The sequence below is a fragment of the Microcaecilia unicolor genome, chromosome 9 (genome assembly GCF_901765095.1).
Source record: "Microcaecilia unicolor chromosome 9, aMicUni1.1, whole genome shotgun sequence".
NCBI classification, from domain to species: Eukaryota; Metazoa; Chordata; class Amphibia; order Gymnophiona; family Siphonopidae; genus Microcaecilia; species Microcaecilia unicolor.
Genome location: NC_044039.1, coordinates 184,373,310 through 184,393,383, shown reverse-complemented (window position 1 = coordinate 184,393,383; position 20,074 = coordinate 184,373,310). Strand labels below are relative to the sequence as shown.

The 20,074-nt window shown below is 43.3% G+C and overlaps 1 protein-coding gene across 1 annotated transcript; it reads right to left on the bottom strand.

Moving 5' to 3' along the window:
• Nucleotides 1-32: 32 nt before the first annotated feature.
• LOC115477099 (neuroblast differentiation-associated protein AHNAK-like) lies at nucleotides 33-20,046 on the bottom strand. The gene is given in 4 exon segments (XM_030213714.1): nucleotides 33-6,604; nucleotides 6,606-16,410; nucleotides 16,516-18,438; nucleotides 18,544-20,046. Coding segments are annotated over 4 exon segments (18,999 nt in total). The 3' UTR covers nucleotides 33-836.
• Nucleotides 20,047-20,074: the final 28 nt, after the last annotated feature.

Genomic DNA, 20,074 nt, shown 5'->3' with positions numbered 1-20,074 from the left:
GGTTAAATGACTTCCCCAGAGTCACAAGGAGCTGCCTGTGCCTGAAGTGGGAATCAAACTCAGTTCCTCAGGACCAAAGTCCACCACCCTAACCACTAGGCCACTACTTCTTCTCTTGGCTTAACCTAATTTTCAGTAGCATATCATTAATTTCTATATTTTATTGGTCCTGCTGAGTTCCAGTCAATTATTGGACCTGGAGAAAAGTGAATCGTTCATAATTTTTGATGCCATTTATGGATTCAGCATAAGAATTAGTCAAAGATGATAGCACATGTGATCTTTATAGATTAGGCCATTTTGAAAGCTTATGTACGGGATCCTCTGTCTAATTCTTATATTGCTATACATTTCCTTTTTGAAAAATTAAACTTATGCAATTTCAAACATAGTTACCAAGTATAACAACTAGGTATACATTCACTTTGAAGAACCATACATGGCCAAAGGCTAGAGGTTCTGAGCATTTTCACATGGATATAAAATTATACATATAAACCAATGTCTTTTCATCTCATTCATTTTTGGCGTTATTTCTGTTATCTGTATAAATGGTTTATTTTCAATCATGCTTCATTCAGTTAACTGCAATTATCCTTCTCATTGTACAGCAGTTTCATTTTTCTCAAGCATCTTTACCATCAAAGATAAAAAAAACCACTGTAGTTTTATCTGCATGAGCAATAGCATAGACACTGTAATTCTCCATAAACCATGAACCTCTGGTCCTGTTTCATTCCCAGTTACAAATTTGTTATAACCTATGAAAGGACATTTTTAAGTCTGCGTATTCCAGACTGTTGTAGAGTTTCTATAAATCACATTCATCCACCAGTCTATTTGTTTGCTGGTTTAGGATCACTGTCAGAAATATCTTCCTCCTCGTTTTCCAACCAGATCAACTCAGTTCTTGCAGAAGACCTGACTATATCACTGGATGTTTTTGGTTCATCCTTTTTTACACTTTCTCCACCTTTCACTGCTTCCTCTTTTGTGGATGTAGATTCATTTGGGGCTGCTTTATTTCTTTCTGCTTGCTTTTTCACCTCTTCTTGGTCAGCAGTCTTTTCCTTTTTCAAAGGAGATGAAAAACTAATTTTTGGAAGTCTAAACCATCCAGTTTTTTCCTTTGGTTTAGTAAGGTCAGGATCTGATGTCTCAGCTGGTTGTGCTTCTTCTGGAATAGATTTTTGGATACCAGCATTGAACTCTGGGTTAGTGTCATCAGCAGAAGAAGAGAACCCAACTTTTGGAAGCCAGAGTTTGAATCTGCCAGGTGACTTACTACTGCCATGTTTATCTGTTTGGTCCTGTAGGAGATTTCCCTCAGTATCTGGTTGTGCAGCCAATACAGAAGAAGCAGATACTATCGACTGATTTTGCTCCAGACTCTGGCAGTTATTTGTATCATCTGTGGAAGACTTAACTTCAAATGTAAACATTTTCAACTTTGGTATACTGACATTGGAAGACATTTTTTTGCTAGAATCTGCTGCACTTACTGTTGTTTCTTCCATTAATTCATTAGAACAGGTATCAGTCTTTTGTAGTGCAGTCCTAACATTTTCATCAGTAATACTTGGTTGGTGTTCATCCTCTGGCCCCTCAGATGTATCCTTTTTGTCAGAAACTTGTTCAATTGCAATATCAACATTAGTATATGGCTCGGAGATTTTTACCTTCAGAAGTGAAAATCCAAATTTAGGAGTTTTAGTTTCTGATAAAATCTGAGCTTTTTGTACAGTCTCAATGGAATAAGTCTCAGCAGGTATTTCATCAGTTTCTGGACATTCCTTATGCATTTCTGCAGCATGAGAGAAAGGTTCTTGTTCTTGGAGGTTCATTTTCACCTTTGATTTCAGTTTGGACTCACAGCTATGAACTAGCAAATCTGAAACCTCATACTCACATCTGCTACTGTAGGTACCATGAGGTGTGATTGTACGAGAAAATAAAGTATCCTTTCTGTCCTCAGGTGAAGCAACCATAAATTTAATATACTTCCCTTTAGAAATCTTTACCACCCCTACAGGTACATCTCCTTGCACTCTGTAAACTTCAGAACTTGAATCAGTTTCTACCTTATTCTCGTTATAGAGGGTTGCCTCGTCTCTATCGAGTACCTTGATTTCTTCAGGTTCAGGCAATGTTTCTTCTTCCACGTGTGGTTCAACCAGAATGTCTTTCCCTAGCTCTTTCCCCTTTGGGGGAGATTTACCAAATGTTGGTATTTTTATTTTAAACTTTTTGGGTTTGCTTTTCTCTTCTTTTATTTCGAGATCTCCAGAGGATGGAATACCACTCACAGGGGCTGCTTCCTTGCTTTCCAGTTTTGGAAGTTTGACTTCAATGTCGCCTTCTACTGCGGTTCCTGGTATTTCAGCCTCCGATTCGCTCGATTCTGTTTCAAGTTGGCTACGTGTACCCTTTCTGGAGAAGAGACCAAAGGAAGGCAAGCTGATTTTGGGCATTTTGAAGGAACTTTCTGCCGTTCCAGGTTCAATCTCTGCAGGCTTGATTTCACATTCAACCATTAATTCCTTGTCCCCGGCTTCATGCTTCTCCACCTGTACCTCTGTTTTAGCAATTGAAATGTCTACGCTAGGGAGGCTAACGTCAACTTTTGGTGCTTTCGTGTCAGGTTTTGTCAACGTTGGGAGTTTCACAGAAGGCACTTTCATTTTCCACCCAACAGATTCACTTTCTCTATCAGGGGCTTTGGCTTTTATATCCAGTGCTGATGCCTCAGTTGGAACATCTGCAGCTTCCACATCTGCTGTCACGTCTGATTGGATGAGATCGGTTTCTACTATGGCTATGGGGGCAGCAGCATCGGCCCCTTTAGATTTAGGAGGAAAAGCACCAAACTTGGGCATTTGAAATTTGGGAAACGTAACTGTGCCCTCTAAACCTGAAGGTTTTACTTGCTTGCTTTCTAAAGACGTTTGAGATGATGCTGTTGCAGCAGCAGCAGCAGCAGCAGCGTCAGGGTCTTGCTCCTTCCCTTCAGTGGACATTTGTACCTGCAGGACTCTGAAGTCTTTCTCAGTCTCCTTGACTAAGGCATGAACATCTGGAAGCTTCTTCTTGTCTCCTTCTGGCACTTCATATTTGGATACAGTCACGTCCACTGCTGGCAAGGTGGCATCTACATCCAATGAAGGTGATTCCAATTTGGGTAATTCTGCTCTAGGCAAGCGTATGTGTAATTCGCTTTCCGCTGTTTTGACTGGATCAAAGCTGATGGCTGTTTGTCCTGATATTATCTCCACTTTTGCCTCAGGTTTAGTCAGTGAGAGATCTCCTTCCGCGTCTGGTACAGCCATATCTGCTTCAGGAGCCCTTGGACGGGAGGTACCAAAAGAAGGCATTCTTATTTTAGGTGTTTTAATTTTGCTCTTTTTTACTTTCATTTCCAGCTCTGTACTGGATGTAATGTCCACATCTATGTCTGCTTTCTCGCCCTCTGTTTGTGAAAGTTGTATTTCTGCCTCTGCTACGGTTGAGGGCATTGTTATTTTTGTGTCAAGATGTCCTGCTTGAACATCAGACTGGTCACCAGCTCCCTTTGAGAAGAATGGGCCAAATGAGGGCAATTTAATTTTTGGCATTTTGAAAGAACTCTCAACAGCTTCTTTCTGAATCCCTGCGGGTGTTATTTCTCCTTCAGCCTTTAAGGGCTCGCTCTGTCTCTCTAGCTCTTGAGTGTGTACATCTGATTTCGGAGTTGAAATGTCTAATGAAGCTAGATTAATGTCAAACTTTGGTGCTTTCATGTCAGGTTTAGTGAACTCTGAGAGTTTTACGATAGGCATCTGGATTTTATACTCTGCAGATTCACTTTCTCTTTCAGAAGCTTTGGCTTTCACATCACTTACTGAAGGCTCGGCTGTAGTTGATGTTGCTTCCACATCTGCTGTAAGTGTTGGTAGGGAAATGTCAGCTTCAGGTTTTACTACAATAACAGTAGCATCGATCATTGTCGCTTCAGGAAGCAAAACAGCAAATTTGGGCTTTTGAAATTTGGGAAATACAATTTTGTCTTCAGGTCTCGTAATTTCGATGCCTGTTGTTTCTGCTGAAATCTCATCTGGCTGTTCTGCAACACTAATTTGCTCTTCCTTTGCTTCCGTGGATACTCGGACATCGAGTGCCTTGATTTCTTCGGGTTCAGGCAATGATGTTTCTTCTTCCACGTGTGGTTCACCTAGAATGTCTTTCCCTAGCTCTTTCCCCTTTGGGGGAGATTTACCAAATGTTGGTATTTTTATTTTAAACTTTTTGGTTTTGCTTTTCTCTTCTTTTATTTCGAGATCTCCAGAGGATGGAATACCACTCACAGGGGCTGCTTCCTTGCTTTCCAGTTTTGGAAGTTTGACTTCAATGTCGCCTTCTACTGCGGTTCCTGGTATTTCAGCCTCCGATTCGCTCGATTCTGTTTCAAGTTGGCTACGTGTACCCTTTCTGGAGAAGAGACCAAAGGAAGGCAAGCTGATTTTGGGCATTTTGAAGGAACTTTCTGCTGTTCCAGGTTCAATCTCTGCAGGCTTGATTTCACCTTCAACCATTAATTCCTTGTCCCCGGCTTCATGCTTCTCCACCTGTACCTCTGTTTTAGCAATTGAAATGTCTACGCTAGGGAGGCTAACGTCAACTTTTGGTGCTTTCGTGTCAGGTTTTGTCAACGTTGGGAGTTTCACAGAAGGCACTTTCATTTTCCACCCAACAGATTCACTTTCTCTATCAGGGGCTTTGGCTTTTATATCCAGTGCTGATGCCTCAGTTGGAACATCTGCAGCTTCCACATCTGCTGTCACGTCTGATTGGATGAGATCGGTTTCTACTATGGCTATGGGGGCAGCAGCATCGGCCCCTTTAGATTTAGGAGGAAAAGCACCAAACTTGGGCATTTGAAATTTGGGAAACGTAACTGTGCCCTCTAGACCTGAAGGTTTTACTTCCTTGCTTTCTAAAGACATTTGAGATGATGCTGGTGCAGCAGCAGCGTCAGGCTCTTGCTCCTTCCCTTCAGTGGACATTTGTACCTGCAGGACTCTGAAGTCTTTCTCAGTCTCCTTGACTAAGGCATGAACATCTGGAAGCTTCTGCTTGTCTCCTTCTGGCACTTCATATTTGGATACAGTCACGTCCACTGCTGGCAAGGTGGCATCTACATCCAATGAAGGTGATTCCAATTTGGGTAATTCTGCTCTAGGCAAGCGTATGTGTAATTCGCTTTCCGCTGTTTTGACTGGATCAAAGCTGATGGCTGTTTGCCCTGATATTATCTCCACTTTTGCCTCAGGTTTAGTCAGTGAGAGATCTCCTTCCGCGTCTGGTACAGCCATATCTGCTTCAGGAGCCCTTGGACGGGAGGTACCAAAAGAAGGCATTCTTATTTTAGGTGTTTTAATTTTGCTCTTTTTTCCTTTCATTTCCAGTTCTGTACTGGATGTAATGTCCACATCTATGTCTGCTTTCTCGCCCTCTGTTTGTGAAAGTTGTATTTCTGCCTCTGCTACGGTTGAGGGCATTGTTATTTTTGTGTCAAGATGTCCTGCTTGAACATCAGACTGGTCACCAGCTCCCTTTGAGAAGAATGGGCCAAATGAGGGCAATTTAATTTTTGGCATTTTGAAAGAACTCTCAACAGCTTCTTTCTGAATCCCTGCGGGTGTTATTTCTCCTTCAGCCTTTAAGGGCTCGCTCTGTCTCTCTAGCTCCTGAGTGTGTACATCTGGTTTTGGAGTTGAAATGTCTAATGAAGCTAGATTAATGTCAAACTTTGCTGCTTTCATGTCAGGTTTAGTGATCTCTGAGAGTTTCACGATAGGCATCTGGATTTTATACTCTGCAGATTCACTTTCTCTTTCAGAAGCTTTGGCTTTCACATCACCTACTGAAGGCTCGGCTGTAGTTGGTGTTGCTTCCACATCTGCTGTAAGTGTTGGTGGGGAAATGTCAGCTTCAGGTTTTACTACAATAACAGTAGCATCGATCATTGTTGCTTCAGGAAGCAAAACAGCAAATTTGGGCTTTTCAAATTTGGGAAATACAATTTTGTCTTCAGGTCTCGTAATTTCGATGCCTGTTGTTTCTGCTGAAATCTCATCTGGCTGTTCTGCAACACTAATTTGCTGTTCCTTTGCTTCCGTGGATACTCTGACATCGAGTGCCTTGATTTTTTCGGGTTCAGGCAATGATGTTTCTTCTTCCACGTGTGGTTCACCTAGAATATCTTTCCCTAGCTCTTTCCCCTTTGGGGGAGATTTACCAAATGTTGGTATTTTTATTTTAAACTTTTTAGTTTTGGTTTTCTCTTCTTTTATTTCGAGATCTCCAGAGGATGGAATACCACTCACAGGGGCTGCTTCCTTGCTTTCCAGTTTTGGAAGTTTGATTTCAATGTCGCCTTCTACTGCGGTTCCTGGTATTTCAGCCTCCGATTCGCTCGATTCTGTTTCAAGTTGGCTACGTGTACCCTTTCTGGAGAAGAGACCAAAGGAAGGCAAGCTGATTTTGGGCATTTTGAAGGAACTTTCTGCTGTTCCAGGTTCAATCTCTGCAGGCTTGATTTCACCTTCAACCATTAATTCCTTGCCCCCCGGCTTCATGCTTCTCCACCTGTACCTCTGTTTTAGCAATTGAAATGTCTACGCTAGGGAGGCTAACGTCAACTTTTGGTGCTTTCGTGTCAGGTTTTGTCAACGTTGGGAGTTTCACAGAAGGCACTTTCATTTTCCACCCAACAGATTCACTTTCTCTATCAGGGGCTTTGGCTTTTATATCCAGTGCTGATGCCTCAGTTGGAACATCTGCAGCTTCTACATCTGCTGTTACGTCTGATTGGATGAGATCGGTTTCTACTATGGCTATGGGGGCAGCAGCATCGGCCCCTTTAGATTTAGGAGGAAAAGCACCAAACTTGGGCATTTGAAATTTGGGAAACGTAACTGTGCCCTCTAGACCTGAAGGTTTTACTTCCTTGCTTTCTAAAGACGTTTGAGAAGATGCTGTTGCAGCAGCAGCAGCAGCGTCAGGCTCTTGCTCCTTCCCTTCAGTGGACATTTGTACCTGCAGGACTCTGAAGTCTTTCTCAGTCTCCTTGACTAAGGCATGAACATCTGGAAGCTTCTGCTTGTCTCCTTCTGGCACTTCATATTTGGATACAGTCACGTCCACTGCTGGCAAGGTGGCATCTACATCCAATGAAGGTGATTCTAATTTGGGTAATTCTGCTCTAGGCAAGCGTATGTGTAATTCGCTTTCCGCTGTTTTGACTGGATCAAAGCTGATGGCTGTTTGTCCTGATATTATCTCCACTTTTGCCTCAGGTTTAGTCAGTGAGAGATCTCCTTCCGCGTCTGGTACAGCCATATCTGCTTCAGGAGCCCTTGGACGGGAGGTACCAAAAGAAGGCATTCTTATTTTAGGTGTTTTAATTTTGCTCTTTTTTCCTTTCATTTCAAGCTCTGTACTGGATGTAATGTCCACATCTATGTCTGCTTTCTCGCCCTCTGTTTGTGAAAGTTGTATTTCTGCCTCTGCTACGGTTGAGGGCATTGTTATTTTTGTGTCAAGATGTCCTGCTTGAACATCAGAATGGTCACCAGCTCCCTTTGAGAAGAATGGGCCAAATGAGGGCAATTTAATTTTTGGCATTTTGAAAGAACTCTCAACAGCTTCTTTCTGAATCCCTGCGGGTGTTATTTCTCCTTCAGCCTTTAAGGGCTCGCTCTGTCTCTCTAGCTCTTGAGTGTGTACATCTGATTTCGGAGTTGAAATGTCTAATGAAGCTAGATTAATGTCAAACTTTGGTGCTTTCATGTCAGGTTTAGTGAACTCTGAGAGTTTCACGATAGGCATCTGGATTTTATACTCTGCAGATTCACTTTCTCTTTCAGAAGCTTTGGCTTTCACATCACCTACTGAAGGCTCGGCTGTAGTTGGTGTTGCTTCCACATCTGCTGTAAGTGTTGGTAGGGAAATGTCAGCTTCAGGTTTTACTACAATAACAGTAGCATCGATCATTGTCGCTTCAGGAAGCAAAACAGCAAATTTGGGCTTTTCAAATTTGGGAAATACAATTTTGTCTTCAGGTCTCGTAATTTCGATGCCTGTTGTTTCTGCTGAAATCTCATCTGGCTGTTCTGCAACACTAATTTGCTCTTCCTTTGCTTCCGTGGATACTCGGACATCGAGTGCCTTGATTTCTTCGGGTTCAGGCAATGATGTTTCTTCTTCCACGTGTGGTTCACCTAGAATGTCTTTCCCTAGCTCTTTCCCCTTTGGGGGAGATTTACCAAATGTTGGTATTTTTATTTTAAACTTTTTGGTTTTGCTTTTCTCTTCTTTTATTTCGAGATCTCCAGAGGATGGAATACCACTCACAGGGGCTGCTTCCTTGCTTTCCAGTTTTGGAAGTTTGACTTCAATGTCGCCTTCTACTGCGGTTCCTGGTATTTCAGCCTCCGATTCGCTCGATTCTGTTTCAAGTTGGCTACGTGTACCCTTTCTGGAGAAGAGACCAAAGGAAGGCAAGCTGATTTTGGGCATTTTGAAGGAACTTTCTGCCGTTCCAGGTTCAATCTCTGCAGGCTTGATTTCACCTTCAACCATTAATTCCTTGTCCCCGGCTTCATGCTTCTCCACCTGTACCTCTGTTTTAGCAATTGAAATGTCTACGCTAGGGAGGCTAACGTCAACTTTTGGTGCTTTCGTGTCAGGTTTTGTCAACGTTGGGAGTTTCACAGAAGGCACTTTCATTTTCCACCCAACAGATTCACTTTCTCTATCAGGGGCTTTGGCTTTTATATCCAGTGCTGATGCCTCAGTTGGAACATCTGCAGCTTCCACATCTGCTGTCACGTCTGATTGGATGAGATCGGTTTCTACTATGGCTATGGGGGCAGCAGCATCGGCCCCTTTAGATTTAGGAGGAAAAGCACCAAACTTGGGCATTTGAAATTTGGGAAAGGTAACTGTGCCCTCTAGACCTGAAGGTTTTACTTCCTTGCTTTCTAAAGACGTTTGAGATGATGCTGTTGCAGCAGCAGCAGCGTCAGGCTCTTGCTCCTTCCCTTCAGTGGACATTTGTACCTGCAGGACTCTGAAGTCTTTCTCAGTCTCCTTGACTAAGGCATGAACATCTGGAAGCTTCTTCTTGTCTCCTTCTGGCACTTCATATTTGGATACAGTCACGTCCACTGCTGGCAAGGTGGCATCTACATCCAATGAAGGTGATTCCAATTTGGGTAATTCTGCTCTAGGCAAGCGTATGTGTAATTCGCTTTCCGCTGTTTTGACTGGATCAAAGCTGATGGCTGTTTGTCCTGATATTATCTCCACTTTTGCCTCAGGTTTAGTCAGTGAGAGATCTCCTTCCGCGTCTGGTACAGCCATATCTGCTTCAGGAGCCCTTGGACGGGAGGTACCAAAAGAAGGCATTCTTATTTTAGGTGTTTTAATTTTGCTCTTTTTTCCTTTCATTTCCAGCTCTGTACTGGATGTAATGTCCACATCTATGTCTGCTTTCTCGCCCTCTGTTTGTGAAAGTTGTATTTCTGCCTCTGCTACGGTTGAGGGCATTGTTATTTTTGTGTCAAGATGTCCTGCTTGAACATCAGAATGGTCACCAGCTCCCTTTGAGAAGAATGGGCCAAATGAGGGCAATTTAATTTTTGGCATTTTGAAAGAACTCTCAACAGCTTCTTTCTGAATCCCTGCGGGTGTTATTTCTCCTTCAGCCTTTAAGGGCTCGCTCTGTCTCTCTAGCTCTTGAGTGTGTACATCTGATTTTGGAGTTGAAATGTCTAATGAAGCTAGATTAATGTCAAACTTTGGTGCTTTCATGTCAGGTTTAGTGAACTCTGAGAGTTTCACGATAGGCATCTGGATTTTATACTCTGCAGATTCACTTTCTCTTTCAGAAGCTTTGGCTTTCACATCACCTACTGAAGGCTCGGCTGTAGTTGGTGTTGCTTCCACATCTGCTGTAAGTGTTGGTAGGGAAATGTCAGCTTCAGGTTTTACTACAATAACAGTAGCATCGATCATTGTTGCTTCAGGAAGCAAAACAGCAAATTTGGGCTTTTCAAATTTGGGAAATACAATTTTGTCTTCAGGTCTCGTAATTTCGATGCCTGTTGTTTCTGCTGAAATCTCATCTGGCTGTTCTGCAACACTAATTTGCTGTTCCTTTGCTTCCGTGGATACTCGGACATCGAGTGCCTTGATTTCTTCGGGTTCAGGCAATGATGTTTCTTCTTCCACGTGTGGTTCACCTAGAATATCTTTCCCTAGCTCTTTCCCCTTTGGGGGAGATTTACCAAATGTTGGTATTTTTATTTTAAACTTTTTGGTTTTGGTTTTCTCTTCTTTTATTTCGAGATCTCCAGAGGATGGAATACCACTCACAGGGGCTGCTTCCTTGCTTTCCAGTTTTGGAAGTTTGACTTCAATGTCGCCTTCTACTGCGGTTCCTGGTATTTCAGCCTCCGATTCGCTCGATTCTGTTTCAAGTTGGCTACGTGTACCCTTTCTGGAGAAGAGACCAAAGGAAGGCAAGCTGATTTTGGGCATTTTGAAGGAACTTTCTGCCGTTCCAGGTTCAATCTCTGCAGGCTTGATTTCACATTCAACCATTAATTCCTTGTCCCCGGCTTCATGCTTCTCCACCTGTACCTCTGTTTTAGCAATTGAAATGTCTACGCTAGGGAGGCTAACGTCAACTTTTGGTGCTTTCGTGTCAGGTTTTGTCAACGTTGGGAGTTTCACAGAAGGCACTTTCATTTTCCACCCAACAGATTCACTTTCTCTATCAGGGGCTTTGGCTTTTATATCCAGTGCTGATGCCTCAGTTGGAACATCTGCAGCTTCCACATCTGCTGTTACGTCTGATTGGATGAGATCGGTTTCTACTATGGCTATGGGGGCAGCAGCATCGGCCCCTTTAGATTTAGGAGGAAAAGCACCAAACTTGGGCATTTGAAATTTGGGAAACGTAACTGTGCCCTCTAGACCTGAAGGTTTTACTTCCTTGCTTTCTAAAGACGTTTGAGATGATGCTGTTGCAGCAGCAGCAGCGTCAGGCTCTTGCTCCTTCCCTTCAGTGGACATTTGTACCTGCAGGACTCTGAAGTCTTTCTCAGTCTCCTTGACTAAGGCATGAACATCTGGAAGCTTCTGCTTGTCTCCTTCTGGCACTTCATATTTGGATACAGTCACGTCCACTGCTGGCAAGGTGGCATCTACATCCAATGAAGGTGATTCCAATTTGGGTAATTCTGCTCTAGGCAAGCGTATGTGTAATTCGCTTTCCGCTGTTTTGACTGGATCAAAGCTGATGGCTGTTTGTCCTGATATTATCTCCACTTTTGCCTCAGGTTTAGTCAGTGAGAGATCTCCTTCCGCGTCTGGTACAGCCATATCTGCTTCAGGAGCCCTTGGACGGGAGGTACCAAAAGAAGGCATTCTTATTTTAGGTGTTTTAATTTTGCTCTTTTTTCCTTTCATTTCCAGCTCTGTACTGGATGTAATGTCCACATCTATGTCTGCTTTCTCGCCCTCTGTTTGTGAAAGTTGTATTTCTGCCTCTGCTACGGTTGAGGGCATTGTTATTTTTGTGTCAAGATGTCCTGCTTGAACATCAGACTGGTCACCAGCTCCCTTTGAGAAGAATGGGCCAAATGAGGGCAATTTAATTTTTGGCATTTTGAAAGAACTCTCAACAGCTTCTTTCTGAATCCCTGCGGGTGTTATTTCTCCTTCAGCCTTTAAGGGCTCGCTCTTTCTCTCTAGCTCTTGAGTGTGTACATCTGATTTTGGAGTTGAAATGTCTAATGAAGCTAGATTAATGTCAAACTTTGGTGCTTTCATGTCAGGTTTAGTGAACTCTGAGAGTTTCACGATAGGCATCTGGATTTTATACTCTGCAGATTCACTTTCTCTTTCAGAAGCTTTGGCTTTCACATCACCTACTGAAGGCTCGGCTGTAGTTGGTGTTGCTTCCACATCTGCTGTAAGTGTTGGTAGGGAAATGTCAGCTTCAGGTTTTACTACAATAACAGTAGCATCGATCATTGTTGCTTCAGGAAGCAAAACAGCAAATTTGGGCTTTTCAAATTTGGGAAATACAATTTTGTCTTCAGGTCTCGTAATTTCGATGCCTGTTGTTTCTGCTGAAATCTCATCTGGCTGTTCTGCAACACTAATTTGCTCTTCCTTTGCTTCCGTGGATACTCGGACATCGAGTGCCTTGATTTCTTCGGGTTCAGGCAATGATGTTTCTTCTTCCACGTGTGGTTCACCTAGAATATCTTTCCCTAGCTCTTTCCCCTTTGGGGGAGATTTACCAAATGTTGGTATTTTTATTTTAAACTTTTTGGTTTTGGTTTTCTCTTCTTTTATTTCGAGATCTCCAGAGGATGGAATACCACTCACAGGGGCTGCTTCCTTGCTTTCCAGTTTTGGAAGTTTGACTTCAATGTCGCCTTCTACTGCGGTTCCTGGTATTTCAGCCTCCGATTCGCTCGATTCTGTTTCAAGTTGGCTACGTGTACCCTTTCTGGAGAAGAGACCAAAGGAAGGCAAGCTGATTTTGGGCATTTTGAAGGAACTTTCTGCCGTTCCAGGTTCAATCTCTGCAGGCTTGATTTCACCTTCAACCATTAATTCCTTGTCCCCGGCTTCATGCTTCTCCACCTGTACCTCTGTTTTAGCAATTGAAATGTCTACGCTAGGGAGGCTAACATCAACTTTTGGTGCTTTCGTGTCAGGTTTTGTCAACGTTGGGAGTTTCACAGAAGGCACTTTCATTTTCCACCCAACAGATTCACTTTCTCTATCAGGGGCTTTGGCTTTTATATCCAGTGCTGATGCCTCAGTTGGAACATCTGCAGCTTCCACATCTGCTGTCACGTTTGATTGGATGAGATCGGTTTCTACTATGGCTATGGGGGCAGCAGCATCGGCCCCTTTAGATTTAGGAGGAAAAGCAACAAACTTAGGCATTTGAAATTTGGGAAACGTAACTGTGCCCTCTAAACCTGAAGGTTTTACTTCCTTGCTTTCTAAAGACGTTTGAGATGATGCTGTTGCAGCAGCAGCAGCAGCAGCAGCGTCAGGCTCTTGCTCCTTCCCTTCAGTGGACATTTGTACCTGCAGGACTCTGAAGTCTTTCTCAGTCTCCTTGACTAAGGCATGAACATCTGGAAGCTTCTGCTTGTCTCCTTCTGGCACTTCATATTTGGATACAGTCACGTCCACTGCTGGCAAGGTGGCATCTACATCCAATGAAGGTGATTCCAATTTGGGTAATTCTGCTCTAGGCAAGCGTATATGTAATTCGCTTTCCGCTGTTTTGACTGGATCAAAGCTGATGGCTGTTTGTCCTGATATTATCTCCACTTTTGCCTCAGGTTTAGTCAGTGAGAGATCTCCTTCCGCGTCTGGTACAGCCATATCTGCTTCAGGAGCCCTTGGACGGGAGGTACCAAAAGAAGGCATTCTTATTTTAGGTGTTTTAATTTTGCTCTTTTTTCCTTTCATTTCAAGCTCTGTACTGGATGTAATGTCCACATCTATGTCTGCTTTCTCGCCCTCTGTTTGTGAAAGTTGTATTTCTGCCTCTGCTACGGTTGAGGGCATTGTTATTTTTGTGTCAAGATGTCCTGCTTGAACATCAGAATGGTCACCAGCTCCCTTTGAGAAGAATGGGCCAAATGAGGGCAATTTAATTTTTGGCATTTTGAAAGAACTCTCAACAGCTTCTTTCTGAATCCCTGCGGGTGTTATTTCTCCTTCAGCCTTTAAGGGCTCGCTCTTTCTCTCTAGCTCTTGAGTGTGTACATCTGATTTTGGAGTTGAAATGTCTAATGAAGCTAGATTAATGTCAAACTTTGGTGCTTTCATGTCAGGTTTAGTGAACTCTGAGAGTTTCACGATAGGCATCTGGATTTTATACTCTGCAGATTCACTTTCTCTTTCAGAAGCTTTGGCTTTCACATCACCTACTGAAGGCTCGGCTGTAGTTGGTGTTGCTTCCACATCTGCTGTAAGTGTTGGTAGGGAAATGTCAGCTTCAGGTTTTACTACAATAACAGTAGCATCGATCATTGTTGCTTCAGGAAGCAAAACAGCAAATTTGGGCTTTTCAAATTTGGGAAATACAATTTTGTCTTCAGGTCTCGTAATTTCGATGCCTGTTGTTTCTGCTGAAATCTCATCTGGCTGTTCTGCAACACTAATTTGCTCTTCCTTTGCTTCCATGGATACTCGGACATCGAGTGCCTTGATTTCTTCGGGTTCAGGCAATGATGTTTCTTCTTCCACGTGTGGTTCACCTAGAATATCTTTCCCTAGCTCTTTCCCCTTTGGGGGAGATTTACCAAATGTTGGTATTTTTATTTTAAACTTTTTGGTTTTGGTTTTCTCTTCTTTTATTTCGAGATCTCCAGAGGATGGAATACCACTCACAGGGGCTGCTTCCTTGCTTTCCAGTTTTGGAAGTTTGACTTCAATGTCGCCTTCTACTGCGGTTCCTGGTATTTCAGCCTCCGATTCGCTCGATTCTGTTTCAAGTTGGCTACGTGTACCCTTTCTGGAGAAGAGACCAAAGGAAGGCAAGCTGATTTTGGGCATTTTGAAGGAACTTTCTGCCGTTCCAGGTTCAATCTCTGCAGGCTTGATTTCACCTTCAACCATTAATTCCTTGTCCCCGGCTTCATGCTTCTCCACCTGTACCTCTGTTTTAGCAATTGAAATGTCTACGCTAGGGAGGCTAACGTCAACTTTTGGTGCTTTCGTGTCAGGTTTTGTCAACGTTGGGAGTTTCACAGAAGGCACTTTCATTTTCCACCCAACAGATTCACTTTCTCTATCAGGGGCTTTGGCTTTTATATCCAGTGCTGATGCCTCAGTTGGAACATCTGCAGCTTCCACATCTGCTGTTACGTCTGATTGGATGAGATCGGTTTCTACTATGGCTATGGGGGCAGCAGCATCGGCCCCTTTAGATTTAGGAGGAAAAGCACCAAACTTGGGCATTTGAAATTTGGGAAACGTAACTGTGCCCTCTAGACCTGAAGGTTTTACTTCCTTGCTTTCTAAAGACGTTTGAGATGATGCTGTTGCAACAGCAGCAGCAGCAGCAGCAGCAGCGTCAGGCTCTTGCTCCTTCCCTTCAGTGGACATTTGTACCTGCAGGACTCTGAAGTCTTTCTCAGTCTCCTTGACTAAGGCATGAACATCTGGAAGCTTCTGCTTGTCTCCTTCTGGCACTTCATATTTGGATACAGTCACGTCCACTGCTGGCAAGGTGGCATCTACATCCAATGAAGGTGATTCCAATTTGGGTAATTCTGCTCTAGGCAAGCGTATGTGTAATTCGCTTTCCGCTGTTTTGACTGGATCAAAGCTGATGGCTGTTTGTCCTGATATTATCTCCACTTTTGCCTCAGGTTTAGTCAGTGAGAGATCTCCTTCCGCGTCTGGTACAGCCATATCTGCTTCAGGAGCCCTTGGACGGGAGGTACCAAAAGAAGGCATTCTTATTTGAGGTGTTTTAATTTTCCTCTTTTTTCCTTTCATTTCCAGCTCTGTACTGGATGTAATGTCCACATCTATGTCTGCTTTCTCGCCCTCTGTTTGTGAAAGTTGTATTTCTGCCTCTGCTACGGTTGAGGGCATTGTTATTTTTGTGTCAAGATGTCCTGCTTGAACATCAGACTGGTCACCAGCTCCCTTTGAGAAGAATGGGCCAAATGAGGGCAATTTAATTTTTGGCATTTTGAAAGAACTCTCAACAGCTTCTTTCTGAATCCCTGCGGGTGTTATTTCTCCTTCAGCCTTTAAGGGCTCGCTCTTTCTCTCTAGCTCTTGAGTGTGTACATCTGATTTTGGAGTTGAAATGTCTAATGAAGCTAGATTAATGTCAAACTTTGGTGCTTTCATGTCAGGTTTAGTGAACTCTGAGAGTTTCACGATAGGCATCTGGATTTTATACTCTGCAGATTCACTTTCTCTTTCAGAAGCTTTGGCTTTCACATCACCTACTGAAGGCTCGGCTGTAGTTGGTGTTGCTTCCACATCTGCTGTAAGTGTTGGTAGGGAAATGTCAGCTTCAGGTTTTACTACAATAACAGTAGCATCGATCATTGTTGCTTCAGGAAGCAAAACAGCAAATTTGGGCTTTTCAAATTTGGGAAATACAATTTTGTCTTCAGGTCTCGTAATTTCGATGCCTGTTGTTTCTGCTGAAATCTCATCTGGCTGTTCTGCAACACTAATTTGCTCTTCCTTTGCTTCCGTGGATACTCGGACATCGAGTGCCTTGATTTCTTCGGGTTCAGGCAATGATGTTTCTTCTTCCACGTGTGGTTCACCTAGAATATCTTTCCCTAGCTCTTTCCCCTTTGGGGGAGATTTACCAAATGTTGGTATTTTTATTTTAAACTTTTTGGTTTTGGTTTTCTCTTCTTTTATTTCGAGATCTCCAGAGGATGGAATACCACTCACAGGGGCTGCTTCCTTGCTTTCCAGTTTTGGAAGTTTGACTTCAATGTCGCCTTCTACTGCGGTTCCTGGTATTTCAGCCTCCGATTCGCTCGATTCTGTTTCAAGTTGGCTACGTGTACCCTTTCTGGAGAAGAGACCAAAGGAAGGCAAGCTGATTTTGGGCATTTTGAAGGAACTTTCTGCCGTTCCAGGTTCAATCTCTGCAGGCTTGATTTCACCTTCAACCATTAATTCCTTGTCCCCGGCTTCATGCTTCTCCACCTGTACCTCTGTTTTAGCAATTGAAATGTCTACGCTAGGGAGGCTAACGTCAACTTTTGGTGCTTTCGTGTCAGGTTTTGTCAACGTTGGGAGTTTCACAGAAGGCACTTTCATTTTCCACCCAACAGATTCACTTTCTCTATCAGGGGCTTTGGCTTTTATATCCAGTGCTGATGCCTCAGTTGGAACATCTGCAGCTTCCACATCTGCTGTTACGTCTGATTGGATGAGATCGGTTTCTACTATGGCTATGGGGGCAGCAGCATCGGCCCCTTTAGATTTAGGAGGAAAAGCACCAAACTTGGGCATTTGAAATTTGGGAAACGTAACTGTGCCCTCTAGACCTGAAGGTTTTACTTCCTTGCTTTCTAAAGACGTTTGAGATGATGCTGTTGCAGCAGCAGCAGCAGCGTCAGGCTCTTGCTCCTTCCCTTCAGTGGACATTTGTACCTGCAGGACTCTGAAGTCTTTCTCAGTCTCCTTGACTAAGGCATGAACATCTGGAAGCTTCTGCTTGTCTCCTTCTGGCACTTCATATTTGGATACAGTCACGTCCACTGCTGGCAAGGTGGCATCTACATCCAATGAAGGTGATTCCAATTTGGGTAATTCTGCTCTAGGCAAGCGTATGTGTAATTCGCTTTCCGCTGTTTTGACTGGATCAAAGCTGATGGCTGTTTGTCCTGATATTATCTCCACTTTTGCCTCAGGTTTAGTCAGTGAGAGATCTCCTTCCGCGTCTGGTACAGCCATATCTGCTTCAGGAGCCCTTGGACGGGAGGTACCAAAAGAAGGCATTCTTATTTTAGGTGTTTTAATTTTGCTCTTTTTTCCTTTCATTTCCAGCTCTGTACTGGATGTAATGTCCACATCTATGTCTGCTTTCTCGCCCTCTGTTTGTGAAAGTTGTATTTCTGCCTCTGCTACGGTTGAGGGCATTGTTATTTTTGTGTCAAGATGTCCTGCTTGAACATCAGAATGGTCACCAGCTCCCTTTGAGAAGAATGGGCCAAATGAGGGCAATTTAATTTTTGGCATTTTGAAAGAACTCTCAACAGCTTCTTTCTGAATCCCTGCGGGTGTTATTTCTCCTTCAGCCTTTAAGGGCTCGCTCTTTCTCTCTAGCTCTTGAGTGTGTACATCTGATTTTGGAGTTGAAATGTCTAATGAAGCTAGATTAATGTCAAACTTTGGTGCTTTCATGTCAGGTTTAGTGAACTCTGAGAGTTTCACGATAGGCATCTGGATTTTATACTCTGCAGATTCACTTTCTCTTTCAGAAGCTTTGGCTTTCACATCACCTACTGAAGGCTCGGCTGTAGTTGGTGTTGCTTCCACATCTGCTGTAAGTGTTGGTAGGGAAATGTCAGCTTCAGGTTTTACTACAATAACAGTAGCATCGATCATTGTTGCTTCAGGAAGCAAAACAGCAAATTTGGGCTTTTCAAATTTGGGAAATACAATTTTGTCTTCAGGTCTCGTAATTTCGATGCCTGTTGTTTCTGCTGAAATCTCATCTGGCTGTTCTGCAACACTAATTTGCTCTTCCTTTGCTTCCGTGGATACTCGGACATCGAGTGCCTTGATTTCTTCGGGTTCAGGCAATGATGTTTCTTCTTCCACGTGTGGTTCACCTAGAATATCTTTCCCTAGCTCTTTCCCCTTTGGGGGAGATTTACCAAATGTTGGTATTTTTATTTTAAACTTTTTGGTTTTGGTTTTCTCTTCTTTTATTTCGAGATCTCCAGAGGATGGAATACCACTCACAGGGGCTGCTTCCTTGCTTTCCAGTTTTGGAAGTTTGACTTCAATGTCGCCTTCTACTGCGGTTCCTGGTATTTCAGCCTCCGATTCGCTCGATTCTGTTTCAAGTTGGCTACGTGTACCCTTTCTGGAGAAGAGACCAAAGGAAGGCAAGCTGATTTTGGGCATTTTGAAGGAACTTTCTGCCGTTCCAGGTTCAATCTCTGCAGGCTTGATTTCACCTTCAACCATTAATTCCTTGTCCCCGGCTTCATGCTTCTCCACCTGTACCTCTGTTTTAGCAATTGAAATGTCTACGCTAGGGAGGCTAACGTCAACTTTTGGTGCTTTCGTGTCAGGTTTTGTCAACGTTGGGAGTTTCACAGAAGGCACTTTCATTTTCCACCCAACAGATTCACTTTCTCTATCAGGGGCTTTGGCTTTTATATCCAGTGCTGATGCCTCAGTTGGAACATCTGCAGCTTCCACATCTGCTGTTACGTCTGATTGGATGAGATCGGTTTCTACTATGGCTATGGGGGCAGCAGCATCGGCCCCTTTAGATTTAGGAGGAAAAGCACCAAACTTGGGCATTTGAAATTTGGGAAACGTAACTGTGCCCTCTAGACCTGAAGGTTTTACTTCCTTGCTTTCTAAAGACGTTTGAGATGATGCTGTTGCAGCAGCAGCAGCAGCGTCAGGCTCTTGCTCCTTCCCTTCAGTGGACATTTGTACCTGCAGGACTCTGAAGTCTTTCTCAGTCTCCTTGACTAAGGCATGAACATCTGGAAGCTTCTGCTTGTCTCCTTCTGGCACTTCATATTTGGATACAGTCACGTCCACTGCTGGCAAGGTGGCATCTACATCCAATGAAGGTGATTCCAATTTGGGTAATTCTGCTCTAGGCAAGCGTATGTGTAATTCGCTTTCCGCTGTTTTGACTGGATCAAAGCTGATGGCTGTTTGTCCTGATATTATCTCCACTTTTGCCTCAGGTTTAGTCAGTGAGAGATCTCCTTCCGCGTCTGGTACAGCCATATCTGCTTCAGGAGCCCTTGGACGGGAGGTACCAAAAGAAGGCATTCTTATTTTAGGTGTTTTAATTTTGCTCTTTTTTCCTTTCATTTCCAGCTCTGTACTGGATGTAATGTCCACATCTATGTCTGCTTTCTCGCCCTCTGTTTGTGAAAGTTGTATTTCTGCCTCTGCTACGGTTGAGGGCATTGTTATTTTTGTGTCAAGATGTCCTGCTTGAACATCAGACTGGTCACCAGCTCCCTTTGAGAAGAATGGGCCAAATGAGGGCAATTTAATTTTTGGCATTTTGAAAGAACTCTCAACAGCTTCTTTCTGAATCCCTGCGGGTGTTATTTCTCCTTCAGCCTTTAAGGGCTCGCTCTTTCTCTCTAGCTCTTGAGTGTGTACATCTGATTTTGGAGTTGAAATGTCTAATGAAGCTAGATTAATGTCAAACTTTGGTGCTTTCATGTCAGGTTTAGTGAACTCTGAGAGTTTCACGATAGGCATCTGGATTTTATACTCTGCAGATTCACTT